The sequence below is a fragment of the Ostrinia furnacalis genome, unplaced genomic scaffold (assembly GCF_004193835.3).
Source record: "Ostrinia furnacalis isolate ACB-3 unplaced genomic scaffold, ASM419383v2 OfSCF0611, whole genome shotgun sequence".
Classification (NCBI taxonomy): domain Eukaryota; kingdom Metazoa; phylum Arthropoda; class Insecta; order Lepidoptera; family Crambidae; genus Ostrinia; species Ostrinia furnacalis.
In genome coordinates, this window is record NW_021130850.1 from 173,410 (window position 1) to 196,172 (window position 22,763).

General features: G+C 38.5%; 2 protein-coding genes across 3 annotated transcripts; one reads left to right on the plus strand and one right to left on the minus strand.

The window, feature by feature from the left end:
- Positions 1-264: 264 nt before the first annotated feature.
- Positions 265-6,620, minus strand: BmDJ-1beta (DJ-1 beta). 2 transcript variants are annotated; one of them, XM_028323119.1, is made up of 6 exons: positions 6,493-6,620; positions 5,436-5,544; positions 4,095-4,214; positions 3,513-3,627; positions 1,324-1,469; positions 265-372 (listed from the first exon to the last, which is right to left on the minus strand). In XM_028323119.1, exons 1-6 carry the CDS (start codon positions 6,588-6,590, stop codon positions 268-270), a joined length of 693 nt encoding a protein of 230 aa, XP_028178920.1. In that variant the 5' UTR covers positions 6,591-6,620; the 3' UTR covers positions 265-267. The 2 variants fall into 2 exon arrangements, with proteins under 2 accessions (XP_028178920.1, XP_028178921.1); XM_028323120.1 differs by having other exon boundaries at positions 6,427-6,620.
- A 7,428-nt stretch (positions 6,621-14,048) lies between these two features.
- Positions 14,049-20,383, plus strand: LOC114366296 (zinc finger protein 90). Its single transcript, XM_028323130.1, has 3 exons — positions 14,049-14,363; positions 15,651-16,449; positions 18,979-20,383. The coding sequence occupies exons 1-3, from the start codon at positions 14,295-14,297 to the stop codon at positions 20,154-20,156; spliced, it is 2,046 nt and encodes a 681-aa protein (XP_028178931.1). The 5' UTR covers positions 14,049-14,294; the 3' UTR covers positions 20,157-20,383.
- Positions 20,384-22,763: the final 2,380 nt, after the last annotated feature.

A 22,763-nucleotide genomic window follows, 5' to 3' on the forward strand; every position in this document is an offset into this window, starting at 1 on the left:
ACTTTAAAAATGGGGGAAAAGCTAAATGAAAATCAAATTAACAATTTAAAACAAATTATATTTTAGACTTAAAATCAAAACGAAAACCAATCCTGGATATTTTAGTAACAAAAAAAACGAACCAAATTCTAAAAATATGGATACTAATTTTGAATTATCACTTTTTTGCTTAATTATTACTATTATTACATAACATACAAATATTATACTTACACCATTGCTTGTTATAAGCTTATACAGGGTGTAATTTTTAGACTTAATTACTAATTAATAGCCAGTAATGATCATTCCCTTCTCCACTTGGGCAGCTGTGTCCTTGTCTGCCAATAGCTCGATGAGCGAGAGACCGAACCAATATGCAGTGCCGGGTCCCTGGAAGTTAAAGGGTTAAATTGTGGCTGGTTGCACTAGAGTCTTATGACAATGAAATAGGGCTTCTTTTTGAGTAGTTCGACGCGCGGGTGGCCGGATCAAGTCGTTTTGTAATTAGTTACACTGTGTTTTGGGTCTTATAAAAAGGAAATAGGGTTTCTTTTTCAGTAGTTCGACGCGTGGGAGGCCGGATCAAGTTAAATTGTGATTGGTTGCATTGTATTTTGAGTCTTATAAATAGGAAGTAAGGTTTATTTAGTAGTTTGGTAAGTGACAGGACGAACCAATATGCAGTTCCGGGTCCCTGGAGGTGATTTGCATTGTATTTTGAGTTTTATGACAAAGAATTAAAGCTCAAAATTAATTAAACATAATTTTTGTTTATTGTTTCGTACGTAACATAAATAACGTTTATTGATTTACAAAGCATTGAGCGATTTAATAGTAATTAAAATTTCTTATCGATTCGTGGGTTCGATTCCCGCCTAAGGCATTCGACTTTTTCAAGTTTCTTTGAGTAAATTAGGAACCCCCAAAACTGAAGGCAGGGTCCTTCGCGTTTAGTTTCTAAAGCGCGATACATAAGAGGCGTGTTTGTATACTTTGGAGGATTATTTGTATACTCTGTAGGATTCTTTGTATACTCTGTAGGATTATTTGTATACTATGTGGGATTATTTGTATACTCTGCAGAATTATTATAATTTATTAAAATAGAGATTTTTCTGGGTAATAAAGCACGAGTTTGAATTAGTCCGTCAGTTTACTTATTGCGCCAAAGTTCAACAAAAGAGGCCTGTGACGTCAAGGCGTGGTTAAGTGCAACACTTTGTGACGTCACACGGAACTTCAACGCACCATAACTTCTTAATTACTTGTTTGATTGATTGATAATATAATTGACGGATTAAAAGTTTTTTTTTTATAATTAGCCTATTCTAATGGACTTACCCTGCTGGTGACGATGTTCCCATCAACCACCACTCTTTCTCCTTCCACGTACGTGTAGTCAGCCGCCGGCATTTTGTTCTTAGTAGATGGGTATGACGTCACGCGCTTGCCGCGCGCTATGCCGTGCGCGACGAACGCTGTGGGCGCTGTTGAAGGAATATACGCCTTAATTGTATGGAATAAGGTCGCTATTACAACAGCAGCTGTCTTTAAACGCAAGTAAGTTAGACGGTCTTATTCTTAAAGTCCGGTCGCCGAGCAGATAGAATTTCGTATAATGACCCCGAACTACTTATACTTATTGCTCGCGCATAATTATGTTGCTGTCGCGCTCGCACTCACTGCGGCCGTCCGTCGCAGTCGCGACAGCAATATAATTACGCGCGAGCGATAAGGATGGGTAGCTTGCGGTCGTTGTACGAAATTCTATCTTCTCGGCGACCGGACTTTAGTAGTTGGGTATGACGTCACGCGCTTGCCGTGCGCGACAAACGCTGTGGGCGCTGTTGAAGGAATATATGCCTTAATGGTACGGAATAAGGTTGCTATTACAACAGCAGCTATCTTTAAATGCAAGTAAGTTAGACAATATCTTGTTCTTAGTGGATGGGTATGACGTCACGCGCTTACCGCGCGATAAACCTTAATACTACGTAATAAAGTCGGAAATACAGTGTCATTTGTGTAATAAGGCAACTGTTTTGAACAACCACCATCTTGCTTTTGGTCGAGGCTCATAATTATTATGATCAATGATGTCAAATGCCGTCACTTTGCCGAGAGAAAATACACCTTGTTGATACCTAATAAGGTTTTTAGCTGTTTAAAGGCCAGTAATATAGTCAGCATCTTGTTTTTGGTGGAGGTGTATGATGACGTCATTACGCTTGCTGCGCGCTATGCCTGTGGACACTATCAAGCAGAAATACACTTTAATTAGTTTCTCCTTCAACAGCCGCCATCTTGACTAACCACCATCTTGTTTTTGACGGAGACGTATGACGTTACATGCTTTGTCGAATGAAAACAGACCTTATTGGTACATAATAAGCCATATACATAACTAGCCAACTTTCTGGAGTGGAGGCCACGTACCGGAAAACGCAGCGTGGGACGTCCACCCACAAGGTGGACTGACGACCTGATAAAGGTAGCAGGAAGGCGCTGGATGCAGGCCGCTACCAACCGGGCGTTGTGGAAGTCATTGGAGGAGGCCTATGTTCAGCAGTGGACATCCTGTGGCTGAAATGATGATGATAACAAGCACAATTAAGTATGCTTACCATGAGTTTACATTAGGTGTGCCACTAGCGACTGCGTAAAAAATGACATTAAATGTGTGACAGATTGCACAGCGCCCCTAGCGGCTACTTTTAAGAACTAATCTTCATAAATATTTTGACGCAGTCGCTAGCGAGCACACCTAACGTATCGTTTCAGCCGAATGACATCCACTGCTGGACAAATGCCTCCCCCAAGGAATTCCACAACGACCGGCCCCTCCCACGACCTTCACCAGATCGTCGGTCCACCTAGTGGGAGGCCTGCCCACACTACGTCTTCCGGCTCGTGGTCGCCACTCGAGAACTTTACCGCCCCAGCGGCCATCAGCTCTACGAGTTATGTGCCCCGCCCACTGGCACTTGATTTTAGCGATTCTGCGAGCCACCTAACGTAAACTCCTTATACAGGGTGTCCCAGAATGGGTGAATCAAACTGATAGGGAAGGTAGCTCTACTAATGTAGGTACAGTCGACAGCACATCAAGCTATACATTTTCGTTGCAAACTCGCCCCTATCGCAACTACGTAAGATACCGCAGTGTTTACGTTGACGTGCTGTCGACCGTACTATCCCTAAAAAATATGAAGAAAAAAAAAATAAAGCGCATAAGGGTACATTTTTTTTAAAGTAAAAATAAATCAGTTTTGCCTAAGTATCTGGATATATTTGCTGCGTTTGGAGTTTATTTGTACTTTTTTCTTACTAATATTAATTGTACATGATCGCTTCGTTTATCTATCTGTAAACAAACTTTTATAAATAATGACTAGATTTCGAGTTTAGAGCACATTATTTAAAAAAAAATCCGAACTCATAATTTTTTTTCATATTTTTTAAGGATAGATACCTCCCCTATCAGTTTGATTCACCCATTCTGGGACACCCTGTATACGCAAAGATCTTACCAGCACAGATAGCAGCGACGATCTTGCCAGCTTTCTCGTGTTCCTTCAGCAGTGTTCCTACTACAGACGACTTGCTGAGGCGGTCTGAGCCCTCCAAACCTCCAGGGAGAATCACCTGGAAGAAAATAATAAAAACACATTTATTCATAAGTTAACTGAGGGAAGGGAAAGCAGGGAAGAGAAGCTGCCTGCCTTGGAAATTGTAAACCAAATGGCTTTATCTTTTGGAGCTTCAAGTTTATTTTTTTACAGCTTCAATGGACTACAGTCACAGACGGATTTGATGTTAATTTCAAGATACCTTCATGTGGTCAGCTATCACAGAGCTCTATTCAATGCTGTGCGTTCGACGTTGCATAGCGTTTCTGCTTCACTTAAGCAAGTATCATTTGTTTTAGGCTGGGTTGCACCATCTTACTTTAACAAACGTCAAAAGTCTGTTAAACTCCATACCAAAAAACCCGCTTATCGTTATAGTTTCGGTTAAAGTTATGGTGTAACTCAGCCTAAGTATAAACCATTACAATAGCCACATAGTTTGCAATAAAAACTAGAATTTGAACGTTTAAGTTAGTTACTTACTGCATCGTACTGAGGCTTCTCGGCCAAAGCATCAGCCAAAGACTTGTTTGGGACGAGTGTCACGTTACGCGAACACAGCACCGGCGCGTCACTGTCCAGTCCTGCCATGGTCACATCCACCTGTGGGGACAGTCAAAAAGTCACACACGGGACTTATCCCACCTCTTGTTCCCAACGCTGCAACTCCTGTGTAGCCAGGATCTACAGCTTGACCGCCAATAACCCAACCAGTGAAGGTCAAGTTTGTCCCGGGGAAAGTTAAACTGTCATTGGACCCGCAACGAAAACGGAGGCAAATGGAAGACTTGGCCTACACTCCCCATGCTGGCCAGACGGGTTGGGGAGGCCTGATGTTCGCATATTTGTCCCTTATCAGCCTCTTACTACATTCATGGGAAGAGTAGGGGATTTTCTATTCTCATTAACATCATTTCAGCTAAATGACGTCCACTGCTGGACAAAGGCCTCCAAGAATCTCTACAATGACCAGTCATACGCTGCTTCACCAGATCATAGATTCACCTAGTGGGATACCTATCCAAAAACGTTTGTCCCAAAAACCATGATATTATGGTTATAAATAGTGCGTGATCATGATGATTTGGATAAAAAATGTCCATCATGATGATGATATAGTTATAAAATATGCATCGTCATGATGAGAATGTAGCTGAGAACTATTACTGAGAAGTGAACATGATGAAATACTTCGAAATAATCATAACATATTAGAAATATGATAACATAGTAGATTAGAATGAATCATTGTTAAGTTATTTAGAATATTATATTTGTTGAAATATTTAGAAGTCATCTACATTTCAGCCAAATTGCCACCATTGCTGGACAACGACCTTACCCAAGGATTTCCACAACGCCTGGTTCATCGTCAGTCCACCAAGTGGCAGTAGAACCACTTAGAAGTTATCTTATCATACTAAGATAAGATAGAAGTAGATTCTGAATCATCTGCTAATATGACACTTGAAATCATATGTCGAAATCATTGGGGGAGGCCAATGTTCAGCAGTGGACGTCCTGTGGCTGAAATGATGATGACAGTTATTATTATTTCTTAGCCATAATAAGTCAAACTAAATTGTAGAAATGGCTTGAAAAAATCATAGTTGGATGTTTAAAATACCCAACATTGATGAAATAAAATGCGGCCGTAACAGTGTATTACACTTGTAAATTTCGACGGGTTCATCCAGTGTCTAATAGCTCAGTTGGATGAGTAGTCGCCCGGTACAAACGGTCGTGGGTTCAATTCTTTCCTTAGGCATTTAAATTTTTCAGGTGTTTATTTAAAAATGATGATGATTATTGCGTAAAACTTACACCGCCCCGTCTCAGCATATCGACAGTGATGACGGTCTCCATCTCTTCCGCACCTTGGGCCAGGATCACTAGCGCTGTCTTCACCATGTTTGCTGCTGTGGTTGATAGCCTGGAAATAATAATATTGCCTTTAGTAGTAAAAAAAAAGCTTTTCAGACACACACAATAGAAAGTCTTTCTTTTATATCAAAGTCAAAGTATTTATTTGCAAAGAATAGATGCAATGGTTTAGGTGTTAAATTTAGGTAAAGTGCTACTATTCTGCTTAACAATCAATCACAGTTCATCATCATTTCAGCCACAGGATGTCCACTGTTGAACATAGTCCTCTCTTATTGATTTTCACATTATTTTTGTACTGTTATTTTTTTTAGTATTAAAAATTACTTACTTAATTTACTTAACAATACCAAACAGAAAAAACAATTATCTACTCAATTTTGTGCAGTAGTTTGGAAGTTATAAATACATTTTAGCAATGCATTTTAATAAAAAGAAGATACATAAGTTGAGGTGCAACAACTGATAACTGTTATTCAATAATTTGAGTTTATCATCTTGCCTTTTCAATCTTTGACACTATGATCTGACCTCAAATCTCTCTGATCTCTGCAATACTCACTTTAGAGAATTGTTAAATGTAGAAAACATTAAATTATTTTGAAATACAACATACTTCAATACCAGGTTTTCGTAACATTTTATTGCAATCTGTTTAAGGGGCATTGGGAAATATTTTCAATCATGATTATAACTCTACGAGAGATATTTTAATGATAGAACCAACAAGAAAAAAGCTACAATTTAACTAAGAACTAAAAATTATATTTTTATTAACTAAAAAAAATATGATAAGTACTTGAAGTTTTTGAGTTTAAACCTATTTATTTCTGGATAATGTGACTATTTACTCAAGATTATAGCCATTCGCTTCTGGAAAATACTTTGAAATGAGTAATTAATATGCATAAAATGTATGTATGTAACTAACCTCACAAAGACCGGGACCACAGTTTTCGGCAAAACTTGTAATGTAAAATAAGTTTTGGAAACTTACGTTCGTTGCCAATAGAATTCTTTATTTAGCAGCAACTTTGCACTTGCACTGTGTGTGGGAGTTAAAAGTTTTGTGACAATTTTTTTTGCCGCAAACATGAATTTATTTTTTGACAATGACAATCTTGAAGGTCATTCAAAAACTAAATTTTTTTTTACAAATTTTTTATTAAACAGTACTGTACCGTTATTCGAAGCCTTTATAATGAAAGTAGGCTTCGAATAAGGTAAGTATGTTTAATAAACGTTTTATTTTCAGGTAAAACGTCGCTATTAAACAGTACTGTACCGTTATTCGAAGCCTTTATAATGAGAGTAGTGTCTGTCTTTTCCTGTTTGAGTACTAGTTTTGACGTATAATCTGCCCACGTGACTTCCGCTCCGGTCCCCCACCGCCTAAGCACGCCTCAATTAACGACACTAGCGCCACCAACGGTAGCTCGAAACTAGGTTTCGATATTCTCGCCATTGGTGTTTTAGTTCCCGTTCGAGACGGTCGTAGAATTAGCTCCGCTAGTTCGCGACCCATCTCACAGGTACTAGTCGTGACGTGATTCAGGTAAAATATTACCATCATAATGTAAGTACTTCTAAATTATTATGTACTGGCTGAAAACTTATAAAAATTACTGTGATTACTTATTTCGCAGTGTAATTTATTTTTACAACGGTGTTACCGTTCGGGGGTAGATTGCATTCAATCTAACTCAGTGTAATTTTAAATAATTATCTTTCTTCTCTAGTAATACTTGTACCTAACGGTATTCCGTTAGACGTGTTTTAAAAGTAACATTACTTTTTAGCAATGTTTGTTTCTAACGGTTTTTCGTTAGATATGTTTTTAAGCTAACTTTTCTTCTTAGCAATGTTCGTACCTGACGGCGTGTTCCGTTAGATGTGTTTTAAAACTAACATTCCTTTTTAGCAATGTTTGTGCCTAACGGTTTTCGTTAGATGTGTTTTAAAACTAATATTCCTTTTTAGCAATGTTCATTCCTAACGGTATAACACTCCTTTTTAGCTGTGTTTGTTCCTAAGGGTTTTCCGTTAGATGTCTTTATTTTCAAAAGGAAAGAGGAAATATTATGTCCACGTGCAGAAGAGGAGCAAGAGTTGGCGTAGAGGTCAAATCAAAGGATGGTGTGGTGTAATGTGATAGTCGCAAGATGTGATTGCTTGCTACAATAAGCTGTAAGTACCAACTTACCAATACCATTTCAGACATACGAATTCCATCGGACGGATTGTGTTGATTTATAAATCAACAAAATAAATAAACGGTAAACTACCTTTATCAATATGCATCCGGGGAAAGTATGAAAACTTCCACTAGGTAGGGTAGCGTACCGACGTACCTATTCTACCGCCATTATGGAAGTCTAACGCATGGCTTATAACCCAAGAGTGAAGTGTGCAGTTTGTCCTATTAGGATACGGTACGTAGGTATAATAATACCTTTGTGGTTTTCTTAAACTATGATTTCAGGAAAACGCTATGCTGTTACTGTGTAGATAAACAGTGAGTCTGTGTAATAAACGGTGAAGGATGAACATCGTCTATTCAGCCTGATACGCAGTTTATTTGATGCTAGCGGCGTCTGGAAAATTTTTCGGCAGCAATACGATCGCAACTCTGCTCCGCAGATCGATCTGAGATTTCGCCTTATGCTAAATACCTACAGTGGAAAACTCAAACTGGCTACTCGGCAAGCTAGATGGCAGTGTAACCAAAACGCAGCAGCATAATCCTGTAGCGAGGGTAAGTTCTCTTGGAGCAAACAGGGAAAAACCAGGAGCCAGAACCTTTTCTCCCTCATCCCACCGGGATAGGAGAAAACTCAAACACTCAAGGAGTCTCATATTGAGCCAGGCAACGCCGCTCATTTTTATTTACGTCGAGAGGTCTTAGTAAGGCATTGGTCCAAACCCTCTTGTTATCCCTCATCCCACTGGGATAGGAGATTACCCAAAGAGAATCGGACTCAAATCATTACATTTCGAGCCGAGCAACCTCGCTCATTTTTATTTACGTCGAGAGGTTTTAGGGCATCGCTCTAAACCCTCATGTTATCCCTCATCCCACTGGGATAGGAGATTACCCAAAGAGAATCGGACTCAAATCATTACATTTCGAGCCGAGCAACCTCGCTCATTTTTATTTACGTCGAGAGGTTTTAGGGCATCGCTCTAAACCCTCATGTTATCCCTCATCCCACTGGGATAGGAGATTACCCAAAGAGAATCGGACTCAAATCATTACATTTCGAGCCGAGCAACCTCGCTCATTTTTATTTACGTCGAGAGGTTTTAGGGCATCGCTCTAAACTCTCATGTTATCCCTCATCCCACTGGGATAGGAGATTACCCAAAGAGAACCGGACTCAAATCATTACATTTCGAGCCGAGCAACCTCGCTCATTTTTATTTACGTCGAGAGGTTTTAGGGCATCGCTCTAAACTCTCATGTTATCCCTCATCCCACTGGGATAGGAGATTACCCAAAGAGAACCGGACTCAAATCATTACATTTCGAGCCGAGCAACCTCGCTCATTTTTATTTACGTCGAGAGGTTTTAGGGCATCGCTCTAAACCCTCATGTTATCCCTCATCCCACTGGGATAGGAGATTACCCAAAGAGAACCGGACTCAAATCATTACATTTCGAGCCGAGCAACCTCGCTCATTTTTATTTACGTCGAGAGGTCTTGGGGCATCGCTCTAATCGCTCATGTTATCCCTCATCCCACTGGGATAGGAGATTACCCAAAGAGAACCGGACTCAAATCACTACATTTCGAGCCGAGCAACCTCGCTCATTTTTATTTACGTCGAGAGATCTTAGGGCATCGCTCTAAACTCTCATGTTATCCCTCATCCCTCTGGGATAGGAGATTACCCAAGGAGAATCGGACTCAAATCATTACATTTCGAGCCAAGCAACCTCGCTCGTTTGTATTTGCGGTTTAAAGACATGAGGGCATCGTCCTAAATCCTCATAATTTTGAAGAGTTATAGAACCCAAACGCCTTATTCCACGGCAAACGAAAATAAGTAAAGTTACCGAGTAGACATGTGGGCTTCGCCCTAAATCCGCATAACTATAAAAGGTTCTGAAATTCTATTTTGCACGGCAAAATTAAAGTGATGTTGCCGGGAGGACATAAGGGCATCGCCCCAAATCCTCATAATTTTCAAGGGTTATGGAACCCTAATTAAAATGCTTTATTTCATGACAAAAGTAAGCTATTTAAGACCTGCCATGGGTAAAAGGTGGAGACAGAGATCATGAGATTACGCAAAAATTACTCGATTCGTGTCAGTTTGGCTTATTTCATTACTGCCGAGATGATACAAGGGCATCGCCCTAAACCTTCAGAATCTTGAAGGATGTTAATTAATCGGGGCCGCAGCTATGCGCCCTGAATTTTTGGTACCGAACAGTTAACGCCTGGAGAAATTAAATAAACTTAAGCCTTTATGCAGCCTCTGCATAGTAAAGTTACAACTATTGACCTGATAGTCTTTTAAATAAGGTATACATTCATAGACGCTTGGCGGGTACCACAAAGTACTGAATACTAAAATAAGTATTTGTCTGCCTATACATACCTATAGTACACCGACAGACTCATGCAAATGTTCTGACGGCAATTGATTCGCACAGAAAGAGTCGCGACATTCGCGCCCTTACCTATTGGACGACTTCATTCTGGGGTAACTCAGGACCCATCCTTGCTTCGGGGTCAGATATAACCCATGCCCCTATTGTAATAAAAGCACACAAGTCTGGATAATAAACACAATGAAGTCGGTCCTTACCTATATAAAATAAATAAACAAAATAATAACAGTCTTACAAACTAGTAACAGTAAAAGGTGAACTCCATAAATACAAAATGGCCTAACCGAGTCTCGGTTACCAAAAACATACAGATCAAGTCACGTAACGTTACAAATCCTAAAGCATTGGCTCTTCTCATGTTATAACACTACAATTCATGATTTGCGTGAGGCAAAGAGCATTTTAACCGCCAACTTGAGGCGCTCATGGCACCCAATACCAAATACTTATGATCCACAATAACCAAAAGTATAAAGCTTATCTGAGCTTAAAACAAATTGGGCACGCTGCATGGTAACGCATTTCGCAATTGAATTTCACTGTACAACGAAAACAGTGACTTTAGTAAACCGTACTTACTAAATATATATTAAACCGCGTAGGTTTACATACTACAATTTGTTATTTTCTCATTTATACAAGCCATTACATTCGTTGGAGAAAAGATTGCATACCAAAAGTCACACAAGTCTTCAGTCTCTTAACTGAACTTTCCGTGTGCCCTATTATAGTGTCAATGACTACGTCTTGTCTACTTAATTTAAGTAAATAAATATAATTTATTATTAATGTCATATGACACCATGTCATATTGTTAATTCGACCTTTTGTGCACCTCTGTGGTTCAATAAAAATTGTCGTATGAATATGAACGACTTTTACGAGGAGTTAAAGGGAATAAATCAAAACCTTCAGTCCAAGAAAGTAATTTAACTCTGATTTTTCCAATTATCACTGTGACCTTAGGGTCACACAGAAGTACATAAACATGGTTGGAATTAATTTTGGATAATGTGCCGCACTCTTAAGCTCTTTGCTTGGGGCCGAAAGTCCTTCGCCTACCTTCATAGTACAATTTACAAAATTCGTATTTGATGTGATTTAAATCCATCAATTATTATACTGTAACGAAGGTAGTCACAAGCAAAATGTTGTGGCACACACAACTGTTTACGAGTTAACTTGTTTTAAGTACAACAGCCTCGTGAAATATTCTAATACCTACCCGACTCGCTAGGTCAATAAAGTAATTTGTCTCTGCTGACTATTGTCACAAAAATTAGTACTTACCTACCTACTGGCAACTTAGGTATGTACACTTCAATGAATCATGAGTGACATTGGCGATGATATAAAACTTAGTGTTACACAAACATCATTACATAAATATTTTTACATCGTGCAAATGAGCGATCGTCCAACGGCATTCAGGGTGATGAAAATAAATCATTCGAAATTAAATCCGATGCCCACCCTAAGGGCCTTGATGAAACCTGATAAGGTTTAGATCGGCTACGAAACTATCATTTAATTCTAGCTGTGCTTGCGACTTCGTTTGCATAACTTTTCCCGCTTTCGCAACATTCTTATTGATGCTCCGCTACTATTGGTGGTAGAATGATGTTATTATGATTTTATACATAGAATTCGTGGTTAAAGGACTCCAACACAAAGATAGTTTTTGTGTTGATGCAAACAAACTCTTGTTCAGCCCTATAACATTATTATCATAATTGTAATTACAATAATACATAATTACATATTAAGATTGCTCTGAATTAAGCTGGTTGACTAACCGTCAATAAGCTGATCTAGCTGACAAGTTATCACTGTTAGCCCTAAAGATAATGGTCGCACAGTCTTACCACAGCACCGACGTTTGTAAACCGCAAAGTTTACTAAGTTTGTACTAGGAAAGTCTGTATTATTATAAATTTTATCAATTCCGACTCAAACTTCGCTATCCCTAGCGAACAGCGATAACGCGGAATACTCAGGCAATACAAAAGTATCGTACCTATACATAGCCGGCTAGCTATTGTCACCTATTCATTACACCGTCCACCTAGGCTACGGTCCTGTAAAGGTTTATAAATATTAAAATCTGAGCTGATACCTAAATGTGGGAAATGTTGGAGATCATCAAACGCCCGCTATCGGCAAGCGACCTTAACTGTACCAGTGAATATTCTTATCCATACCTAATAATTATTCACTCCTACCGAAGCTTATTAAATTCATCCAACGGTCTGATACTGTGAGTGAGGGTGGACGTAGCTTTTGCGCCTTTTACATGACGTAAAGTAACCGATAGTTCATTATTACATAGTTGTTAATAAACGATGCATTAGACGTGAATTTACGGAGATGCAGATGCAGGTTGCGTTCTGTAAAATATTATAATGTACCTACACACAGTACATTACCACTCAGTAGACAGATAAGCTAAAGTTCTAACTAATTCATAACATTTCTCACTGATCAATGTCTTATTCTTCAATTGATCACATTGGCGATTACACAGCGCCACCAGGAGATAATAGACACGTCTCTCATTATAAAGGCTTCGAATAACGGTACAGTACTGTTTAATAGCGACGTTTTACCTGAAAATAAAACGTTTATTAAACATACTTACCTTATTCGAAGCCTACTTTTTAAATCTACCTGGTGTCATAAAACACAATGGCGAGAATATCGAAACCTAGTTTCGAGCTACCGTTGGTGGCGCTAGTGTCGTTAATTGAGGCGTGCTTAGGCGGTGGGGGACCGGAGCGGAAGTCACGTGGGCAGATTATACGTCAAAACTAGTACTCAAACAGGAAAAGACAGACACTACTCTCATTATAAAGGCTTCGAATAAGGTAAGTATGTTTAATAAACGTTTTATTTTCAGGTAAAACGTCGCTATTTATTTGATAATGTAACAATAGCTATGTATGCGTTATAGCAGCCTATTTACAAATCTTATTTATAATATATCTTTATTAATAAACGACTACATAATAAAAGTTGAAATAACGTATTCAATTTTGTCCAAAACAATAAATTTTATCAAACACGAAAGATGTGATTTCTGAACGAAAATAGTTTTGTTTTGTTTTTGGTTTTATTTGATGTTGTCACTTTAAGTGAACTAATTACCCAAAAGTAGGGTAAATTTTGTTTTGATGTAGCCCTGTGTGATTGATGCCCGCGAATCTAACAATAGAATCAATAATGCTATCGTGGTCTCATTCATGCGACCGCTTGTGGTTTGATGGGATAATGCCCTGTGGACTCTTACGTACTATCATGTTTTGGATTTAGTCATGTACATTATCTCAAAATAAATATTCACAATTATTACTTAGCTCTAATCAGATAAAAAAACGATTCCGAACGTGAAGGTCGATATTATTTAGTAATATAATATAATAACAGGACTAAAAAAGCTATTAACTACGAAATGCTATTACACCATAAAAGAATATTTGACGATAAAATTCATTAGCGATGTACCTAAACTATAATTTTCTATCTTTGATAAAAAGAAGCCTCTCTTATAAATTTTTAGTTTGCTGCGCCCAACAGGGTCCTTAATGATCTCCAAATGTAACTATGTAACACCTAAATGTACTATTAAGGAAGCAATAAACGTATTGAGTATTGAGTAATTTCAATTCAGTTAAAAACGTAAAACTTGTTTTTTTTCGAGTTTTCAAAGATAGAGGCATCAATCATACACTCTAAGTCCACCACTGCGCTTGGTGCACACAAAACTCATTCACGTCAGTAAAAAATAAAGAAAATATTTCTTGAAAAGATAGAGGTACAAAAGATTTATTTTCAATATAGGGAAAATTTAGTAAATACCCCTGTATCCCCGGACAGATGTTCGTTAGAACCGTCACTCTATTTAGTCTATTGTCGCTTCCTTTCTTTCATTCTTCATTTCGTTTTTAACGTCAAATGAATCTAAAAATCGTTGTAATTTACTAAATAGATTTACGTAATTGTGATGTTCAATTAAAACTAATTATGTCAGCTTATTTAATGTTATAATTAATAGGCATTTAATTATCATACAAGTGTGTAAATAAAATAATTGAAAAATGTAATTGATAGGTTATGAACTAAACGTTGATTTAATTAAAATATTTTTTTATTAATAAAGTGAAATAGAAATTACATTACCAATATGGATTTCGTGAAGCGAGAGGACCCAAATGTCATTGATGAAGAGAACTACAAAGTCTATGTTGAAACAGTAAGTTAACCATTGTGTTGATTTCAACCAAGTCTAAAAAAAGATGAAAAAATGAAGATTAAACTGTTTTCCGAGGTTCTAATGACAACCCCTGTTTGTACACGGAGATATTAGAATAATCAGGGTGTCCACATTCTGGAAAGTCAGGGAAAGTCAGGGAAAAGTCAGGGAAGCTCATAGCAGTCAGGGAAAGTCAGTGAAATAGAGGGGTCACCTGGAAAGTCAGGGAAACATTGAGATTTTGTCTNATGTAAAATATCATAAGGGGTGTCAATTTTCGTTGAATTTCATAATTTATTGTGTAAGTTAAAAAATAATTGAGATAGATTTTTTTCCTTATTTTTCCTAAAGTAGTCATGACTATGTCCATCCTGTGGCGTCGGCTTATCCTTGAATTTTGGGACACGTTGTATACATAGTTGGTCAGGGAATTTTGAAAAAAATGTCAGGGAAAGTCAGGGAAAAGTCAGGGAATTTTTTCGAACATTTGCAGTGGACACCCTGATAATTTATTGATTGTATCAGTAAAAATTTACTCACAAACTTAACCAAGAAGTTGACATGATAGTGATAACTACAATATTTTTTTTGTATTACTTTGTGGATAAATAATTTTGTTTTTATGCTAAACGAAATGATTTCACTGTGATTAACTAATATTTTTATACTTTTTTTTAAGTAGGTAAGTTATTAAGGTACTTTGTGTATTGATTTTGTGTATATCATCTTCCAAAATCATACTTAATATTCACAGACTTTATATTTTGTAAATCTTAATTAATTAATAAAAAAAATACAGAATTATTCATAAAATATCTAAAAGGTAAAAGAAACTTTAAAATACTTTTTATGGTCCTTATAAAATAAATTTTTATTATATTTACTTTATGAAACTCAATCCTCTTGATTTAAAACATCCCAAAGCTTCTTTTGTTAATGAGGGTTTTCGCGTATGAAAGATCCGCTAGATGGCGGGACGTGGATGTGGGGTCTGACTGCTGCGTGATTGGTGGATTTTGACATATCTGTCAATGTCATGTCAAAAATAACCAATCATGCAGCATTTGGACCTCGCGTCTACGTATTGCCATCTGGCGGATCTCTCATTCGCGAAAACCCTCATTTAATATCAGTTTGGGATTAGGGAGTTAAACAGCCTGTAAAAAATTTGCAAAATTCTATACAACTAATAAAACAGGGTCTAATGTAAATAACCCAAAACTACATAAAACCAAATCAAATAATTTATAGAGTATTTTTTGTATCTTTGTTTCTTTGTTGTTACAGCTCCAACTAAAGTCACAACAAATCGAAATGAACGACTACCAGCACACTCCGATATCGATGGAGCAGCTCCACCAAGCCATGCAGAGCTCCCTAAACGCTGGATCGATCATGCACAACTTCCAGCTGCCGTTATCTCCACGACAGATGTCCACACTCATGCTTAAAACCAACCATTTGAGCAGAAACCTCAATTTTAATGATATCCCTGCACATTTGCAACGTAACTTAGAATTAGATCTTGTTCACAACCTGACTAATGAGCTACCGCAAAATTTAAGACATGATGACGTCATGTTGGGCAGAAACATAGACTTAAACCTGGCTAGAAGTCTAAGCAATGAGTTGGAATTACAGAATAGTTTGACGCAAACTCTTGTACAGAATTTAAACGATAATTTAACTGATATAAACTTACCACAGAATCTAAGGACTGATATTCCACATGATTTGAATCACCAAATAGATTTGTCGCATCATTTGAATCGTAATTTGGAGCATGAATTGCTTCAAAGTCAAGAAAGAAGAACGCTTATGCATTCTCTGCCAGAGAATATGTTAGAACAAAGCTTGGCCCAGCGATTGGATCCAAACATTCCTCAGAGATTGGACCAAACGTTGGGCCAGAGGTTGGATCAAAGGATGGTGACACAGAACATGAGTTTGCATGAGAACCAAAGGTTGGAAAACGAACATTTGCTGCCGATGCCTTTCCATATAAAGTCGGAGCAGGACGATGATGGATACTTCTACGAGAATATTAACCAAGCCCAACCCCTGCCTGGCGTTAACACTATGAATGGTAAGTTTTTATTATTAACTAGGGACCCGCCCCGGCTTTGCACGGGTGCTAGTATACTTATAAACCTTCCTCTTGAATCACTCTATCTAAAAAAAACCGCATCAAAATCAGTTGCGTAGTTTATAGAACTAAACAATCAGCAGATTGAAAAAGAGGCTTACAAAGGTGACTGAGTTTCTTCCGCCACTTCTCAGCACCAGCCCATATGTTGTCCCGAAGTGGTGGTAGGGCAAGCTATATTTGGGACGTGTATAAGTGCCCTGGAAAAGCCCTCATCATCATCATTTCAGCCATAGGACGTCCACTGCTGAACATAGGCCTCCCCCAATGACTCACATCGCACGGGTGGTAGCGGCCTGCCTCCAGCGCCTTCCTGCTACCTTTATCAGGTCGTCGGTCCACCTTGTGGGTGGAAGTCCCACGCTGCGTTTTCCGGTACGCTGCCTCCATTCCAGAACCTTGCTGCCCCATGCCGTTAGTTCTGCGTACTATGTGCCCTGGCCACTGCCATTTCAGCTTGCTAATTCGTCGGGCTATGTCAGCGACTTTAGTTCGTTTACGGACCTCCTCATTTTTGATTCAATCTCGTAAAGAAAAGCCCTATGTACTGAATAAACTTCCATTTCATAAAAAAAGTGTAGAAATTATGTCTTATGTAAAGTACAGACAAAATCAAAGCTTTACATAACTCTAGCATTTTTAAATTCACGGTAATTTTTCAAATTAACATCTGGTGGTATTTAGACTTTTTTATTTTTTTCCCAATGAATATGGATGAGGCTAAAGGTCAGCCGCATCTAAGTTCACTTAAACTACTTTCGTGAGTGTCAAAGGTCATGTTTGAATGTGAAATATAAGCTAAAAAAGTAAATATTATGTAAGGTCTTTTTTGGGTGTAATCAATTTACTGAATCGTAAAGGTAGCAGGGAAGCGCTGGACCACGGTAATAATTACCGTGGCTGGACGCAGGCCGCTACCAATCGATCAACGTGGAAAGCATTGGGGGAGGCCTATGTTCGGCAGTGGACGTCCTATGGCTGAAATGATGATGATGAATTTACTGAAAAGACATCGTTGATTCCTTGCATATACCTAAGGCTCGGTTTACACCAAGGCGGAGCGGAGCGGTGAAGTATTTTGAATAACCAGTCAGATTTAATTTTTTCCACATCTCTCCGCGCTGCAACTGCTGTCAAATTCTATAGAAAAAATGGTCTTGGTGGAAACCGGGCTTATAGTTCACAAGCACAGTCAGCGTTAAATAGTTCGTGTCACCCAGTGACCAAAAAGGTTGAGTAAAAGTGCCAAAAGAGCGGCTTCCCACTAAAACTCGACGGTATCCGACGGAGCCCAATGAGACTGACATAAATTATAAACTTAATGAAACTGGGAACGATATAAATTTTTCTACTATCTGTCTGGCAACAGATATTTAGGAATTACTTAGCTAAGGAAATGTACCTGGATGCAGGCATCGCAGGACCGGTCGTTGTAGAAATCCTTGGGGGAAGTCTTTGTCCAGCAGTGGACGTCATTTGGCTTGCAAAGAAAGAAGAAAGATATTTGTTTGCAATTTCTTTGTCTCCTAGTTGAAAATTTCAATATTCTAGCTAGACTAAACGATCGTTATTTTTTTATCGACTCCTGCGCCTAATGTTATGACTACGTCCGGGCGTTTTTAAATGTTAATTCTATACATATCATCGTCTAAATGAATATATTATTTGCATCTCCGACCGTGACCTCAACCAAGGTAAAAGGCATTTTTTATTTGGCCTTGACTTTGGTATATAATGATGTTTTGGTTGGCGCCATATTTTTAGCGTTTGGCGTTTGAAACTCGATTCAAACTTATGCAACCAACCATTGTGTTGATGACACCATCCAGAGTCGTAACTAGTTTCCTGGTCCTCGTTATTTTCAGCGAAATGACGTCCACTGCTAGATATAGGCCTCCCCCAAGGATTTCCACAACGATCGGTCTTGCGCCGCCAGTTTCCAGGTACTTCCTTCGACCTTTACCATATCGTCGACCCACTTAGGGGGAGGCCTGCCCTTACTATGTCTTCCGGTGCTATATGCTAGTATCCTGCCTGATGCACTTTAGAGCTCTTCCTAATTAAAAGGGAGCAGTCGTGCAATTGGAAGACCGCACACTAACTGATGGTGATTGTTCTTATATTTCTACGCGTTTGTCGAACAACTTTCTGTGTGCGGTTCTGCAAATGGACGACTAGAATCCGGCTGAAAACGTTTTAAGGACGCAGCATATCAACCCGGAAACGGATCGTAACCGTATCAACTCGAGGCGGTCAGTATTCTTTGTATGAAACTCCATACTGCAACGCACACTTATCCGCACCGTAACGTAAACGCCTCGCCTCGCGATTGACAGCGCGCGAAAGGCGATGACAGCTCACGATAGGCGATACGGTGTTGATTGATCCCTTTCCGAGTTGACAAGTCTGATATGAACTATGAAAGAGTCCATAGTCTGAACTTCTCTAATCAAATATTAAAAATTGCAGGTCACATCCCAGACCACAGTCAGAACCAAAACGTGAATCCAGAATCGCTCTATGTCTACTCAAACCACGTTACCTTACCAGCCATCAGCAATATGGACTTGTACCCCCGACCACAAAGTCAGACTCAGTATTACGCTGCCACCAGAGACAACCCTCAGAACTTGGTGATGCACCGACAATTCGAGAACAACAGCCCGTACGAAGATCCGAAAAAAGATGGCGGCGTTGAACCTGTCAAAATTGACGCATCCAAACCGGAAGAGCCTAAAGAAAATTTGAAACCGGCTGACCAAAACAAAATTTATTATCAAGAATATCCGTACGAAGTCAAAAATGAAGCGGAGAAAGTAAATGATTTGAATATAATCCCATATGTGAAAGGAAAGTATGCGTGTTCTAACTGTAACGATATATTAACATCGAAAAGACTGCTTAAGCAGCACTCCAAAACTTGTATGGAGGCACAAATGGATGAAAACGGTGAGAAGCAAGGCAAGTTTGTGTGTTCCCAGTGTTCTTACAGGTGCCAAGCGCCTGCTACCTTAAAAATACATGAAAGAATACACACTGGAGATAAACCGTACGCTTGCAACTTCTGCAGTTACAAGTCTGGTCAGAAAAACAACGTAGCGAAGCACATTTTAGTCCATATGAAGCAAAAACCGTTCAGATGTCAGTACTGCGATTATAGGTGCGCTCAAAAAAACAACCTAGTCGTCCACGAGAGAACGCACACAGGGTATAAGCCCTTCGCTTGTCCCTACTGCGACTACAGGACAGTCCAGAAACCGAACTTAGTGAAACATATGTATCTACATACAGACCAGAAGCCGTTCAGTTGTGATATCTGTAACTACAGGTGCGTTCAGAAGACCAATTTAACTAAGCACAAGCAGAGGCATCTAAACGAAAAGGAAGGGGAGAAGCTAGACTTGAAAAATCAAGTGAAACCGTACAGGCCTCGGCAGAAATCTGTAAAGTGTCCGCATTGTGTGTATCGGTGTGTGCAGAAGGCAAGTTTGGAGAAGCATATCATGTTCAAACACAGTGAGTTCGCTGACCAAGGTTTGAACTTGATGAAGAGTGGAGAATGTGAAGAACCAGTGCAAAATTTAAGCGTGAAGAAAGATGCAGCGTTTGAAAATGTCTGTCCGGACTCCTTGCAAGTGCAGTCATAGTGGTAAGTGTAACGTTTTAAGTTCTTGTAAATAAGTTTTTTATCGCTTTCTTTAAGGATTGTAAAGGTGAGGCCTTTTGATTTGTACATGTTAATTCGTTTAAACATTTGCAAAGATTTAAGACATTTCTAAAAATAATTTCCTAGTCTATAAATGTTGCTAATCGGCACTGACTGATAAACTGCCGGCAAAAAAATTGGGCTTGGGTTTAAAACCACTTTTTATTATTAATATTCATAACACAGGATTTTACCTGGTGATATTAAAACTAGATTCAAGTTTAAAAAAAAGTCTTGGTTACAGGCCACTAAAAATCTTGCAGTAATAATAATTAACTTTTAAAAAAAATAAAACCGACTTCAAATGCGTGAACACAAAAAAAAACTAAAAACAACCCCAATTTTCCACCCTTGGGGGTGAAATATTTTCTTAAAATTCGCATGAAACCACCCTTTTGATAATACCTATTCAACTAAAAAATAATCGTTCAAATTGATTTATAATCGGCGGAGATATTGCGTATAAAAAAGTTCATCCCCAATTTTCCACCCTTGGGGGTTGTTTTTTCTATTATTAAATTTAAATGGGACCACCCTTGAGGTATTACCTATACGCCGAAAAAAGATTTGTTCAAATCGGTTCATAATTGGCGGAGTTATNTGCGTATAAAAAAGTTCATCCCCAATTTTCCACCCTTGGGGGTTGTTTTTTCTATTATTAAATTTAAATGGGACCACCCTTGAGGTATTACCTATACGCCGAAAAAAGATTTGTTCAAATCGGTTCATAATTGGCGGAGTTATCGGGTAACAAACATAGAAAAAAAAAACATACGGGTCGAATTGAGAACCTCCTTTTTTTTTTAAGTCGGTTGAAAATAGATTTTGACTTAATATAAAATTTAATAATTAATTGATAATGGAAACAATTTTGAGGTGAAATATTTTGTCTACAATCATATTTTTTTAGGTATTTCTTTTGCCGAAAAAATCTGACATTTACAAAATAGTTATGCATAGTAATTACATAATATCGAAAATCACAATTACATATCTTTTTTAAATCACAAATGTACATAATTAATGTCTTTCTATATTGTGTTTATTTAAATCGATAGCAATTTTTGAAATATATGTATTTTTTTACGGTCCTGCCATTTCAAATCAGGTTCTTATGGTTGTATATTTAAAGTTTTTTTTAGTATTTGCCAAAAATGTCAATAGGCCTCATTTTATTGTGATATAATAGCTTAGAGTCTGGTCCCCAAGTACCTACGTAGAATTTTGTCTAATGACCCCAAGCTACCTATCCTTATCACTCGCGCGTAATTATATTGCTGTCACGACTGTGCGACGGGCGGCAGCAGTGAGTGTGCGAGCGCGACAGCAATATAATTTTATGCGCGAGCGATAAGGATGGGTAGCTTGGGGTCATTGGACAAAATTCTACGTGCTCGCAGACCAGACTATAGAAATAAAGTGCTCTCTTTGTTCCTGTGAATATGACGTTGTGGTTAATTAAATAATTAAATAAATCAGCATTTTAATATTACAAGTTGAAATAGGGGAACGGACACTATTCAGGAATAATTGTTCGAAGTAACTTACAAAAAGAAATTTTTATTTATATGGGAAGATCTTTACTTGCTCCATTTGATTAATCAAGAGTTAACCTCTCCAGTAGGCAGGATTCACAACGTATTCACAAGGTTCATTTCGATAGAACGATTGATTACTCGATAGGATCGCAAGTCGCAACTCAGCGATTGAAGTTTTGTTACGTCGTCCCATTGAAAAACAGTTCTAAATCCTTATTCACAAGGGTCATTTCGCTACTGAGCCACATGTGACAGGACCTTACTATAGTCTGGTCTGCGAGCACGTAGAATTTTTCCCAATGCCCCAAGCTACCCATCCTTATCGCTTGCGCGTAATTATGTTTCTGTCGTGCTCGCACACTCACTGCGGGCGCCTGTCGACAGTCGCGACAGCAATATAATTACGCGCGGGCGATAAGGATGGGTAGCTTGGGGTCATTGGACGAAATTCTACGTGCGGGCTTTAGCTAGTGGCGCTAACTGATGAGCGCAAAGAAACCATTTCATTTCAATTACTGTTCTTGTCCGATCCCCTATTAAATAAATAGCTGTTCTAAGGATTTATCATAATTTCGACAATATTATTAAATAAATAGATACAAATACAACGAATTAGTTTATAGTTAAACACAGAGCTTAATTGAATTTACAATTTGTTTGTTGTAAAATACAAAAAGCATTCTTATGTATGTACATTGTACACAGTCAGCGTCAAATGGTTCGTGACACCCAAAGTGGCCAAAAGTTGTCAACACAACCTTATTCCAATGAGGGCTATCGTTTTAGCGCTCACCAGTTAGCGCCACTGTAGAGTAAGGTCCTGTCACTTGCTAGTAGCGAAGACAGTGGCGCCAACTGGTGAGCGCTAAAGTGGTAGGAGGACTATCCCATTTGTACTCATCAAGATGGCGCCACTGTAGAGTAAGGTCCTGTCAACCGCCAGGGGTGCCAACTGTTAAGTATAAAAACGATAGCCCTCATTGAAACAAAGACGTGTTGCGAACTTTTGC

Coding starts and splice junctions, on each gene's coding strand:
- BmDJ-1beta (XM_028323119.1), bottom strand. CDS start 6,590: ATGTTTGCGGCAAAAAAAATTGTCACAAAACTTTTAACTCCCACACAC. Junction 5,545..6,492: donor GAATTCTATTGGCAACGAAC/GTAAGTTTCCAA, acceptor TATTATTTCCAG/GCTATCAACCACAGCAGCAA. Junction 4,215..5,435: donor ATATGCTGAGACGGGGCGGT/GTAAGTTTTACG, acceptor CTGTCCCCACAG/GTGGATGTGACCATGGCAGG.
- LOC114366296 (XM_028323130.1), top strand. CDS start 14,295: ATGGATTTCGTGAAGCGAGAGGACCCAAATGTCATTGATGAAGAGAAC. Junction 14,364..15,650: donor ACAAAGTCTATGTTGAAACA/GTAAGTTAACCA, acceptor TTGTTGTTACAG/CTCCAACTAAAGTCACAACA. Junction 16,450..18,978: donor TGGCGTTAACACTATGAATG/GTAAGTTTTTAT, acceptor TAAAAATTGCAG/GTCACATCCCAGACCACAGT.